General features: G+C 44.4%; 2 protein-coding genes across 8 annotated transcripts in view; one reads left to right on the plus strand and one right to left on the minus strand.

Moving 5' to 3' along the window:
- arhgef4 (Rho guanine nucleotide exchange factor (GEF) 4) overlaps window positions 1–3,700 on the plus strand; it is an 89,086-nt gene extending 85,386 nt beyond the window's left edge. For all 5 annotated transcript variants that reach the window (XM_018753434.2, XM_029250624.1, XM_018753435.2 and 2 more), the window contains one exon: window positions 237–3,700. In XM_018753434.2, the coding sequence (XP_018608950.2) occupies window positions 237–394 (158 nt within the window). In that variant the 3' untranslated portion in view covers window positions 395–3,700. The remainder of the gene's footprint in view (window positions 1–236) is intronic.
- Window positions 3,701–8,490: 4,790 nt separating this feature from the next.
- Window positions 8,491–13,619, minus strand: fam168b (family with sequence similarity 168 member B). 3 transcript variants are annotated; one of them, XM_018753788.1, is made up of 7 exons: window positions 13,510–13,619; window positions 11,939–12,031; window positions 11,669–11,752; window positions 10,817–10,959; window positions 8,950–9,127; window positions 8,748–8,872; window positions 8,491–8,606 (listed from the first exon to the last, which is right to left on the minus strand). In XM_018753788.1, exons 2-6 carry the CDS (start codon window positions 12,006–12,008, stop codon window positions 8,760–8,762), a joined length of 588 nt encoding a protein of 195 aa, XP_018609304.1. In that variant the 5' UTR covers window positions 12,009–12,031; window positions 13,510–13,619; the 3' UTR covers window positions 8,491–8,606; window positions 8,748–8,759. The 3 variants fall into 3 exon arrangements, with proteins under 3 accessions (XP_018609304.1, XP_018609303.1, XP_029106472.1); XM_018753787.1 differs by having other exon boundaries at window positions 8,950–9,130; XM_029250639.1 differs by lacking the exon at window positions 13,510–13,619 and adding an exon at window positions 12,826–12,996 and having other exon boundaries at window positions 8,950–9,130.
- Window positions 13,620–13,867: the final 248 nt, after the last annotated feature.

Below are 13,867 nucleotides of genomic sequence, written 5' to 3' on the forward strand. Positions count from 1 at the left end.
TTACGTTTCGGGGCCGGAAAGTGCCAGACGCGCATCGGTTGCCTCCTTTCCTGACGTTGCGCTCCGTAGTATGTTTGTCCGAATCGAGTTCTCCCCAGTAGCAGGACGAGCTAAACGGACGGGTTCCTCCACGCAGCGGCGTCCCGTCCGACGAAAAGCCGTCCAGCAGCTGTGCGTATTTCTGTGCGCGTTTCAGTGCGTCGGCCTTACTGACATGCTGCCCCTGTCCCCCGCAGCTGTGACCAGGCCTTACTACGAGTTCCTCCTGCGGCAGAAACACCCGACGCTGCCCACATCCCTGCCGCAGCAGCAGGTGTTCATGCTGGCCGAGCCCAAGCGCAAGACCTCCAACTTCTGGCAGAACATCGGCAGGCTCACGCCCTTCAGGAAGTGACTTGTGCCTCAACTTGTTGTCCGTGCTTGTGCCTGAACTTTTTTGTTACCCTTTTTTCTTTCCTTCGCTTAGTTTTTTTTTTTTTTTTGTCGTCGTTATTGTTATTATAGTATTTTCTACAATGATTTTTTTTGTGAAAGCACTTTACAGGTTGGTTACAATCAGACTCTGATACCTGGCTCCCGGACAATATTGTATAATATTTTGGAAGGACGTAACTACTATCCTAACGCTAGGATGACAACTACTGCTAGGATTGCTCTACTACTCCAACCAGAGCAGCAGCTGCTATTGCTGATGCAGGTAGAGCTCCGACTTGCAGTGACTTCGGCCGAAGAGAGGAGAGCTGCTGGCGTGTCGTGGGCTCTTTCGACATTTGCCCGCTGTTCACCGCATCAGATGATTCAGTTGTGTATGCAAATGGTTACTGTTATGTACACTGCATTAAAATTCAAGGTGAAAAAGGGTTACGCATGACACAGAATCTTTACGGTGAGCATTTTCCAAGTTGTAATTCCATTCAGTAAGCTGCTTTGATGACGGTTTTTTGTATGCAACGAGAGAAAAAAAAAAAAATCCCAAAGATCCCTAAACTCAGATTGTCCTAAGCTTTCCGTAAAAAAGTCGCACAGTGACCATCTGGTACCTTACCATTTGCATGTTTTGCTGTTTTTCCTGGGCCTTATTCACATCTTTCAAAGTGCCATTTATGATTTCATAAAGTCATGGGATTGAGATGTGCTCTAACTGCTATTGAAACGGAAGTTCTGAGACTTGAACCCAGCAGCAATGTCTTAATACTGAACTGCCCAAAAAATATTCCATTCTAATATTTATTTACGCAGCAATCGCAGTTTCGTACATGTGGCCAAGGTGTTAGAAAAAGCAGCTGCGACAATTAGCCGACGGCGATGTCGACGTTGTGTAGCAGGGGTTCGAACAAACAACCCTAAGAGCCACACTACCGAATGGCCGACATTACGTGGCGTCCGGGTGGCTGCCTTGTTTTTAAAATAAGGCGAAAAAGTGTCCATTCATATTAGTAAATTAGAAATTAACATCAGTGTAGTATATATATTTTTGTGTAAAATTCCACATAAAAGTTAGAAATCCTCCCAGGAATGTTACCTAACGAATATATTTTTGAGGCTAAATTAATTTTAATGTGCCTATACAATCATACAAGTGTAACTGTTTTGTTACTAGTTTTTAAAATATGTACTTGATTACTGTGCACATCAGGTAATTAACACTGTAAATACCCGGTAGCGAAGTAAGTACTGCGTTACTTCTCTATTAGTTCACAATCATGTCACTCGGAAAGTTCGCGGTATTATTGGGGTCGGGCTGAGAGTAGAATGAGATCACGACCCTTGTTTCTCCTTTCTGTCTTAGAGGCAGTTCCTTTCGAAAATTATTTTGTTTGACCTGAAATCTCAAAAAGCAATTTTTATACAGGAAAAAGGCCAAATGCTGACCGAGTAAAAGTTCCCGAAAACCACAGCAAAAATCATCATTCGCGGTTTTATGTTTTTCCCCGAGGGCAGACCGGAACGTGTAGTTTTACGTCTTTAATATTTGAAAATTCTTTACGTGTCAGGGCGGCAAATGCTTCTGCTGTGCATCTGATGAGGACAGCGAATCCGTTTCCATCCTGCGGCCGGCGGAGAACATTTTAAGTGCGACGCAGCGCAAAACCAACTGCGGCGTTTGGTCGGCGCCTCCTTCCGGAACGAGGGACTCCACGGGCGCATTCGGCGATACCTGTGTTTTTTTTCCGACCGACCTGCGCTGTACCCCGCCGCCCTGGTGACGTCTCCCCGGACACGACGCGTCCCGAGTAATTTGTGTCGAAAAGCCATGAGAAGAAGCAGTCGAGGAATCCTGCGCCGTGTGACAGCCGAAGTTTTCCGATGAACCCGTTCGACGTTTCTCATCGGAAACCCGCGGGAGAACTCCTACGGAGAGGTCCGGCTCGACTTGTGCCGGGCTGTTGGGTCAGGGCTCGCGGGGTTCGCAGCTCGGCTGTTGGCGACACCGAGACGGGTCGTCTAGTCCTGCGGAGAACCGCCGGATGGACCGGGTGCGAGGTGTGCGCGGCCGCTGCGGAGAGCGCGGCTCGGTATCTCACCTCATACAAATGGTCGAAAGGGCCCTGACTGTTAGTTTTAGCTCCAGGTTGTTCTTCTGAATTCAGTTGAATTTAGTTTTCATTATTTTTTTTATGCTGCCCTCGCAATCAGTGTGACCTCAGAGCTTTTAAAAAACAATTAGGTGTAAAGAAGTAAATTGTCCCCCCCGTGTTTTCCATCCATTTCACCTTTCATCCCTGCAGACTGTTGAAGTATATTCTGCCCTTTGGTTGTTTTTCTCAAGCCTCTTACCTGAGATCATGATTCGATCTCCTCGAACCCCGGTGCATCCAGCTGCAGGCCTGGGGTGTTACTCTGTCCAGTTGGTGTCCAACGTGGAATCAGCAGAAGGTTATTTCTGTTATCCTTGATGCTGCTTTGGTCTTTGGTGAACCTGCATGCTGCTTTCAGAACTTGATACTCAAGTGTTTGTTTGTCTTTTACCCATAAAGAGTCTGTCAAGTGTGCTTAATATGCAAATGAAAGCTGTCATTCAAACAAGAAACACGGCTTCATGTTGAACTAGCCTATGGTGTTTTTTTTGGGTGGGGGCTTAAGATCTCTATGAAATACCATGTTATTTTGCCATTAAGCAAGTGCATGCCTAAATGCCAAGAATGTCAAATTTAGTAGATTTTAACGGGAGAAGCATCTATTATTTAAACGTGGGTCCTTGAAACTGAAAGAACAGCCGTCTCCGGCAGCGTCCGAGGAGTGAGCGTTGCAGTGCGGCGCAGCTGAAACAAAGACAGGTAACGTCCGGTACGGTGGAGTGCGCTTATAATCACCCACATTATGGTAATGGTACGAATAAGTAATTAAAATCAGTGGCACTCTAATTAGGGATTTCTTATCACTTCTCAAGTATTAACACAAAGAAAAACTTTTGTAACCCAAGCGATGAAATGCCTTTTTAACAGAGAAGTTTTAATAATTACAACAATGAAATATTAAGAAAAAAATATCGGTTTAGCTTTTTATGGGACGAATTTTCATAGTCGTTTCTTTAAAGGCATGCAAACCCCCACCAGCTTTAGCAGCTGTTCCTTACAGCGTTTTGGTCCAGTTTCCCTGTAAGCCAGTTCAAAGCCAGGCTTCGAAGGCTGTGCGTTGAATTGAGCATTTCTGAGGATGTGCATGCTGCACTTTGTGCTTTTTTAAAAATATATTTCGGTGTGAGCAAAGCACTTGTGAAATGTAAGTATAGTTTCTTTTAAAAAAAAAAAAAAAGGAAAAAAACAGTGTTTGTTTGTACATTATCTTTGTATGTGTATGGTTGTTTACATATGCAAAGTCTGAGTAATAAAATTGTTCAATGTGTTTCATGGATTACATTTTTCCCAGAAAAGTTTATGAACTACTCATTTTATACAAATTCAGTATTAGATCAAAATCAAAATACTGCACTGTACATTGCGATGGCAACAACGTCATAGCTGTGGCCGGCCAGCTGGTTATTTCTGTTATACTATATTAATTTTGTGTACTGGATTGTACTGGAAAATACAGTATCCCCATGACCTCACTTAAAAGCAATAGCTGGTTAGCAGTTTACTTGTTAGATTTTAAAAAGACAGCTTTAAGTCTGACAATGGAGTGGGCAAAATGATGTGTGCAAAACAGGAGTGCTTCTGCAGTCATGCTGAAGGAGGGCGTCACCCTCCATGGCCCTCAGACTTAACAGAACAGCACACCGGTTCAGCGTGTAGCAGAGCTGCCTTGCTGCTACAGGGACCTCGGCTCAACGTGCGCGGAGCTGCAGCGCTCCTCTTCACTGGGTTTTCACCTCCATTTGAAACAAGCTAGTCCCGTCAGTCTGGATCTTTTCGCGCACGTCACTATATGTGCATGTGAGCGTGCTGCAAGATCCAGCCCTGTCGATCCCCTTATGTTAACAAGAGTGGCTCTGGAGGCATCCTTAAGGTTTTGTATATCAACTTTATTTAAAATATTTGAAATACAGTACATCTCCGCAAACATACAAAAAAATTAAAATCACCAGTATATTTTTGATTGCTGTTCAGTGGACAGGATATAACACCACCTAGTGGATACCAAACAAAACAACAGGACCGCAATAGTAGCTCTCTGCATGCTCTTCCCAGCTGACTAGCAGCCATTCATAGGAAATGATCTGACCAGACCAGTAGCTTGCTTGGAACTGACAGTATAACTCATTCCTTCCTTCCTTCCCTCCCTCCGTCTGTCCGTCCGTCCATCCATCTGTCCATCAAGCAAGCCACCATGTGCAGGCCAAAAACAATTACATTGATCACAATGCGGCAATTCATTAAACTAGTGTATGAAATAGAGTAGTACAAAAACCATTGTGACTGTATTGCTGAGACTTCTACAATGTAGAAAAAGAAAATGCTATACATTTACTTGGGGCTGAGCCAACTTATTCGAAGCTTCATTCATAACACTGGCGATCCAGTAGCGACTGTTTGTGGCAGTAAATAATGCTCTATAGCACAACAGTCTCAGCTGGGGAGTTTATGGGTGCCAATGCTGACGAGATTGGGATACCAAGTAAGGACATCCAATCTGACATTTTAAAAAGCTATGTATCATAGTAAAGGAAAAAACATTTTACCAAATAATTTACTACATGCACTTGACAGCTACCTCAGTAATCCACCGGGATCAAGCCAGCAGTTTTGCAGGATTTCGAATCATCCGACTGTGATGCTTACAAAGCGGGGCGCCAGAAAGTTATACAAAGTGTGACTTTGACTTTGTCAATTCCTTTGAACGGCGTCGGTCTGCTGGAGCTTTTGGTTACATACAGAATTAGGAATATTTCACTGAATGCAGGCTTTGCCACTTTAAGTACTACGTGTATGGAAACTCTTGGGTTAGGGGTTCGGAGCCGGGTCCTTGTGGGCTGCTGGATATTCCTGTTTTCATTTTCTCAGAGCTCAATTATCCTTGACTGGGATTTTGAGGTGATGCGTTGCATGGTTCAAATAAATAAATGCTAGCTGAACTCACGTTTCAAAACTAATTTAGAACTGTTAGCCCACACATGCTAACAAAATGTTACCTTTTCTTTTAGTTTCACAAAAAGAGATTAGTTGCTTTAATCCTTTACTACCCGACTGATTTCACCAAGTCCTTAAATTAACTTGTATTGTTCATTTTCAGAAACGAAAAACTCAGGAAAAATTCTGCTTTGATGGCCAGGTGTCCATTAAGAATAATTCAGTGTAAACTGATGGAAAAAGGAGAACACATTCGGTTCACTTTAATTTTCATGTTGCAACACATTCAAAAATCGAAATCCCACTCAACTTCATTAAAAGCTCAGCTGAAAACGGAACCAACAAAGTGTGCGGCCAGTAGGGATCAGAGCTGCCGACCACCAGTAACAACATCCCCAGCAATGGGCTGCATCATGAGCTGCGCTTGGCTCTCAATCTTTAGTGTATTTTCACACAAAGGAATTTTAATGACACCATTACGAGGTGTCACACAAATTACAAGCTTTATTTGACATCCCCAATGAAGCTTCGAATCCCATAAAATGGCACTTGGTACAGCCCTACATTTAGTCAGACCAAACTATAAGTTACATTTTGGACAGCAATTTAGAATTTGCACACAAATAGAAATATGCAGTAGTGCTTTTGGTCGTTGGGTCATCACATCAATAGAAAAGGATCATCCAAACCAAGACACAGTAGAATCATCCATTCCTATTCCACCAAGCAGAAGCGATCACTGGGTAGCCCAGTACTGACAAGCTCTGCTTGGGAATACTACATCTTAAAATCAGGCAAAACAAGCAAGAATAAAGACACCTAACAGAACCATCCAAAACAAGCATTCATTCCACTCCAGCACATGCACACCTTACACACACACACACGCACACACAATCACCTGGTCCTTCAGCAACAGCACAGCAGAATTAAAACAACCCCATGGTGACGCAGGTTATTTTTTGTCTGGCCACACTGTTTGGGTTTGACACCATTTTCTGGTGGAATATCTGCTTAAAACAAAACCCTTGGTCATACAGATTTACCCAGTTTGTTAGCTGATGACCTGCTGTCATTCCTGAAGAACGACTGCGCTAAAAGTGAATTAGTTCAGAGGAGCGGGAGCAGTCCTGTATACAATATAATCTAAATTATTTGTTGGCAAAATCTAGGAATGTTCACTTTGTGTTTCCATTCCATGCTGCAGTAAGTGCATTAGGATGATCTGATTAAATATACTGAAGATATTTAATCTTGCAGGTCTCCTATGAAAACTGCCCAAAACACAAGATCTTAACTCTTGTTTTATTCTGTTGAGTAACCGATTGTGTGGGTTTCAACACAGAGAGGCCTGACGAAAAGCCTCCTGGCGGTTAGCTAGTCATGCAAACCACATCAAAGAACCATGGTACAAACGGCATAGTAGGCCGACTGCTGCACGGACACAGAAAAGCACCTGAAGCTACGAAGAACAAATATCAAACTTCTAAAGTAAGGATGCTCTTACGAAATACTCAAGGGGGAGGGGGGGACATTTTATTAACTGTTAATGACAACACTGTGGAGCACTATCTTTGAGCTTATAGAAGGCAACACTAAACATAATTTTGAGCAGCGTGGAAATGTCAAGGACACCCATGATGTTAATGAGTATTCTGATATTCTCATCCATTGCAATAATTAATACTTTATATTTTTTTCACTAAATGAGTCTCTACACACAGATCCATGTCTGGTAGAGGTGACATAACATCATCTGATTTATTTCACTTCAGCCATTAAGAGCATAAACTAAATTTTACTTTTCCAATTATTTTCTAGAAAGGCAAGAAAATGTAAGGATAAATTTTCTTGGGCAAATGCGACAGGTCACCTTAGAAAAAACAGGATGAGGTACATGTTAAAACTGAAGAGCTAAACTGATGTCAAGATGTCAGTTTTTATATCACAGCATCCTGAGATCTGTTGAACATTTAACCCCAGAGACCATCCTTTAATAATTACTTAAAAATAATTAAAATGGAAAACTTAGGACTAATTTGTAAAAAGAAAAGGGAAAGAAAACATCTAGAAGACCAAGAAAATGCTACTGGCTCAGCACGTTAAGTCGGCTCCTATTTTGTTTTCACTGCTCGGTTTCAACAGGCTAGACAAAAAAATTAAAGTGTATTCCACAGTCTTGCTCTCAACCTTTGTTGGTCCTGGAATAAGTTTGTCTAGGATTGTTGTTCATCTGAAACAAGCATTCACGCACATACACACCCTAACTCACTAAGCACACAAAACACAGTAACTTTACACATCCCCTCCAGACTCACCAGAAGGGAAGGGCGGATGGGGGGGAGAGAAGGAAAAAAAATTATGCTGGAACAGACAGGCAATCTCCTGAGAAAAACTGCCCACACATCCACCTCGAAAACCACCCTCCACAAATGCTAATACAGGAAATGAGGCAACATCACCCAGTGAAGAAGAAGGGAAAAAAAACAACAAAAAAAAAGCCTGTTCGGAATGACCATTCTGCCAACACCAAACAAAAACGAAAACCTTAGTGTTTTGTTCAAAGCATACTGCACAGACCTTGGTAATAAACATAACTTGCACATTTGTTTGAAATGAATACTATTTAAGTAACATTAAGACATTGCATTAGTGATACTGAGTTCCAGCTGTCTTTCAACTTGTAAAACTATTCAATGCCTTTGGAGTTTTGCATTAGTCACTGCAGGCAGATTACAGCAAGCGTAGTTTACGTGTATAGGAACATGCATTCAACTAAATATGGATCCCAAATTAAACAGATTTAAACTCCCTTTACATCACTTAGTTGCAAAACAGTCCACAGAACACGTGCGCATCAAAACCTTGTCATCGGTTGCAGAATATACAGCAAAGACGTGGGACAGGAGAAGGGAATGTTTCAGTGAGGAGTCCGGAGTGGAAGATTTGTTGTTGTTGTTGTTGTTGTTAATTTTCTTTCTTTTTTTAAACCTTTCAGTGATTTGGAAGAATGAAATCCTGGCTGATGATGACAAGGGGTCTGCGTCATGTCTATGATACTGGACTGCAAATGAATGCATATCTATTGTTCCCATCCTGAGGGGGCAGACATGAAAAATGAATGCAGTACAGCACATGGTACCTCTTTACATGCTATGTGTCATTTTTCTCCTTTTTTGTTTTCTGCAGTCACTAAAAGGCTTTGAGAAGGTTAAATATGCTAACGGAATTACTCACACGGCCAACTGTTTACCACTGTGGGGGCACGTAGCTGTAAGTTGGCGTTCCAGGCGGCCGGTACGTGGGGATCGTGACTGGGTGGGGGGCCACTGGTGTTGGAGAGTGAGTTGTCAGCAATGTCCCTGAGGGAAAACAGAGAGTGTAGAACTGCAACAGGACAACAGCTCTTAATTGGCATCTCCCAGGGCAATGCACTTACCTGCTGACATGGCCATCGTGGTGCCTGCCACCATTCCCATGGCCACGCTATTGGCACGGGGAGGGGGAATGGGAGGTGCATACATGGCAGCTGGCATGCCGTTAGGCTGGACCACTGTAGTATGGTGGATAACATGGGGGGGCGCAGCGTACAGCGGCTGCGTATAGTAGGTGCCTTGCTGCTGAGAGAGAAAGGAGATGTCATTTACTCACATTTTACCAATAAGTCTAGGAAAATACTAAGGGAACGTTTATTTACATGTATACATTTACTCAATACTTTTCTCCAAAGTGACTTACTATGCTCATCTACTAACAATGATTTAACCATTCGTACAGCTGAATCATTTTCACCGGAGAAATGTTTTGAGGTCAGTACCTTGATTAAGGGTATTGGGAGTAGGAACTGGGATGAAAAAGTTTGTGTGCAAGACATCAGCTCTACATTTACATTTATTCATTTAGCAGATGCTTTTCTCCAAAGCGATGTACATCTCATAGAAAATACAATTTGTGCATGGCATTAGGAAAGAGATAGTTGCAGACGTGCAATTCTTAAGTGCAGTTAGCTTCTTTTACTATATGCACCAAAGTTCATCACACAAGCAGGTGCATAAAACTCAGAATATCAACGATTCCTGATCACCTTCCTACTATTTTTTTTTTTCTTTTTTTTTTTTAGGAGAAACAAACATTTACGTACATTACAGAAGTAGCTGTGTAAAGGCTTATCCAGGTATGATCTTAAAGTTATGGTGCATGAACATTGACACCTTAAATGAATTTAAGAGATCATGGGCAAAGTGAGTCTGGAAGAAGTGATTTTTCAGACCCTTTTTAAATGTGAACAGAGTTTCAGCGGTTCTGAGTGAGAGGGGGAGGATGTTCCACCACAATGGAGCCAGAACCAAGAACCTCCATGCTTTAGCTTTCATGCGCGGGACCACCAAGCGAGCAGATGTGGAAGAGTAAAGCAGTCTAGTTGGGGTGTAGCGAATGATCAAGTCCTGTAAGTAGTTGGGAGCAGTTCTATTGATGCATTTATAGGCAATAACCAAGGTCTTAAATTTGATCCGGGCAGCTACAGGAAGCAAGTGCAGAGAAACGAGTAGAGGAGATACATGGGAACGCTTTGCCAAGTCAAACACAACTCGTGTAGCAGCATTCTGTATCAGCTGTAGAGGTTTGATGGCAGTAGCGGGAAGGCCACATGAGAGAGTTGCAGTAGTCTAGATGGGATGTCGATGTCACCATGGCTTGGGCAAGTAGTTGGGCAGAGTCAGTTGTGAGGTAAAGATGGATCCTGTGGATGTTATTCAGGATGTATCTGCAGGACCACGATGTGGCTTCAATGTGCTGAGAGAAATTAAGACTTGAGTCAATCATCACTCCCAGACTCTTAGCTGAGGAGGTAGCCTAAATGAGTGAGTTGTCCAGTTTGACAGAAGGATCATGACAGGAATACAGGCCAGCTGGGAGGCGTAGGATCTCTGTTTTGGAGAAGCTGAGTTTTAGGTGGTGATCAGACATCCATGCAGAGATGGTCTGACAGGCAGGCAGCGATGCACGCGGAAATGTCTGACGCTCCAGGTGGAAAACAGAGGAAGAGCTGGGTATCAACACCGCAGTGGTATTTGAATCCATGGGAGACAATGATAGGGTCAAGGGAGGAGGTGTAGATCGAGAAAAGCAGAGGACCCAGTACCGAGCCCTGCAGGACACCAGGTCTAACCACCACTCCAGCTGCTGCCCTCTACACCACTGTACAGGGCACTTTATACTACTGTAGAACACACTGACTGTTCATCTGCTGAATGGATGACCAGTCCCTCTTGGCTGGACACTTCCTCCTTCCATTCAATGCTCACCTGTGCATAGGGACTCTGCTGAGGATAGGCACTTCTCACAGGGTACACAGCAGCCTGATAGGGGTTTGGGGATGAGGAGTAAGGAGGGACTGTCCCCGTGGTGGGAGAGCATGACATTTTGTATGGCGTTCCTGGTGTGTAACCTGAAAAAGGAAATGAAGGGCAAATCACAAAAACAGTGTAAGTGCATACAACCGGGTAATACATAGAAATCCAATTATCAAAACATAGTACAGTGTGCAGGAAAGTAAATAGAAAGGTTCCATGTTAAGGTTTAAGATTTTTTTTAATCGCTTCTTGTGCTGATACATTAAAATGTATGTCCATAAAATGGGTAATGCTAAAAATACATTTTCAAGTATGCGATAAATGAATTCACATTATGTCTATGTTAATGTATCTTACGTAAATTTCACTGCATAAATTACAATTCATATTACAAAACCTAGGGGGGTGCGGTGGTGCAGCGGGTTTGGCCTGTGCCTGCTCTGTGGTGGGTCTGGGGTTCGAGTCCCGCCTGGGGTGCCGTATGACGGATTGGCATTCCGTCCTGGGTGTGTCCCCTCCCCCTCCAGCCTTGCGCCCCGTGTTACCGGGTTAGGCTCCGGCTTGCTGCGACCCCGCTTGGGACAAGTGGCTTCAGACAATGTGTGTGTGTGTCTGCGTATGTGTGTGTTACAAAACCTGCCAGCAGCGAAACATTAATATTCAGTTAAATATACAGCTGAATAAATAGGTAAATTTTCACGGTTGCTAATCTATGCAAATAGCTGTGGATAAAGGCAGCTGCTAGGCTCATGAATAATGTAACATAAGAGGACACTGTGAAACAGGGGAGACATCATACTGTACCTGTCTGGAAGGCTGTGCTCACCCCAGGGTACATGCTAGGGGTGTACGCGGGTGCCGCGGCTGCATACCCAACCGGAAAAGCAGCTGACAACGGAAAAAGACGGGGGAGATTTTAAAGTCAGTCGATAGCCAGAAAGGTAACAGGGTGCACAGGATTGCAGCGTCACTGCAGGGTGACACGGGTGTTGTGAAGGCAGTCATGAACAGATGATGGGTTACAAGCCACAAAATCAGTACAGTCCTGATCAAAAAACACGCTACTCGGCTTACCCGGGTATCCGATTCCCTTGGGATTCGCAAAGGGCACTCCGGAGGGGGCGGGGCTATAGACGGGGTTCATGATGCTCCTCTTCTTTCTGCTGGCTGGTGGTCAGGGGTAGACGGGAAAAATCATTTACAACCCAACATTTCAAGACTAAGTTTACCCAGGGGCAGAGGTTAATTGCCTCGTTAGAGCCGTCCACCACCGATCAAAGGTCTCGAGTTCAAATCCCATGTCCTGCTGTGGTAACCTTGATCAAGGTGCTTACCATGAATTAATAACTGTAAAGTTACTCAGCAGTATAAACGGGTACAGCACTGCAGCTTATTACATATAATATATAGACATTTGTAAGTCAGGTAAAAAATGGCTTATGACAGTAATTTTACTAGGGTCGTGAAGCAAACGTTGCATTAAACACTGCTACCTCATGTGTTTATTTCTGTAAGATTTTCTAACTTTGTCTGTGGGTCCATCATGTGCATGTAGTGTTAATAAAATATACACACCAGAGCAGAGGCCCTAATCATATTCATACACAGCGGGTTTGTGCACCCAGGCAGGAGCCTCTCGGACTGAGGACCGACTCACGGTGTCGCCCCACATACACACACACACACACACGGGCGCGCGCGCACACACACACACAGAGGACTCTGTCTGTGTGCGCGCGCTCACTGCAATGAGGCCATTTAAAGGTTCACACCATTTTCTCTCATACTAGATGGGAAAACATGGAGACGACAAGAGTATCCAGCGACCTCGAAACAGTAAACCGTTAGAAACACCGAGAGAAAACCCCTTTTTTTCCGCTTTCACATCACGTATTAGCAAGCAGAGTGTGACGCTGCTTTCCCCAAATCGAGAATACCGAGGCGAGCGACCGCTGACGTACTCTCTCTGGGAGCGCAGTGGTGTAAACGGCCGATGGCGATGCGCCGAAACAGTCCGCTCCCTGTCCCTCCCTCACTCAGTCACTGCCCGCTACTGTCGCACCTGTGTGGCTGTGGAGGACAAGAGGCGCCCGCCCGGCCTTGACTGTCCGCGTAGGTTCGCTTTTCGGAGCTGCGCTATGTATGGACAGGGCCGCGCGCGCACACGCGTCGCGTGTGACATGGCTGTTTTTCAACTCAAGCGACTGAACTGACACAGAGAGCTTGCGTTTTCCGCTCAGTCAGTCCGGCGGTTATACAAGTCACGGCGCGCGTTTGTCCACCGCAGATTTTACAACCCGCTGATTACACTCCGTACCAACAAACCGAGCAGTTTCACAAATAACCACCCCTTGTTTGTTCTGCACTTGTATTCTACTGTGTAATCTAACGTGCTGTGCTGCGTGTATATGCAATATCTCCCGCTCTTCGCGCTGTGGCTCGAGCCGTCAACACGCGTCCGAATGGACCGCGCAACGTGCCACGGCGCAGGCCGCGCAGCAGAGCTGAGCGGCACATAGCACCGCGCATCCCCCGTTTCCCATTCTTCCTCGACAAGGGCGCGCTTTGCAACAGGTAAAAGCATCTGCAAACGTTCCGTTGTGCAGCTATAGACGCCTCATTTACGTGATACGGCCACTCCTTACCGACAGGCGCTCCTTCCTCCGGATTAATTTCCTGTAGGATTTTTGATATAATTCGCCTTTACTCTTTGGAATTGCTGCGCACCAACCGGACCTACAACAATGGACGTCACTTCCTGTTGAGGCCGCTGCCGTTGAAGCCCTTCGGCGCATGGACCCGTATCACGTGGGCAGTGTGTAGACCCGTGTCACGTGACCTGGAGTTGGCGCTCCTTTTGCTTAAATGAGGCCCCCATGCAATTTACTTAACTAATTCGTTAGCTTGGTTTAACATGCAAATTCACGTTAACATGAAAATGAATATAACTTATCGAGCAATTTGAGCAGCTGAAAATATTGCATATGAATCTTTTTACATTGC

This window comes from Scleropages formosus, chromosome 3, assembly GCF_900964775.1.
Source record: "Scleropages formosus chromosome 3, fSclFor1.1, whole genome shotgun sequence".
Lineage (NCBI taxonomy): Eukaryota > Metazoa > Chordata > Actinopteri > Osteoglossiformes > Osteoglossidae > Scleropages > Scleropages formosus.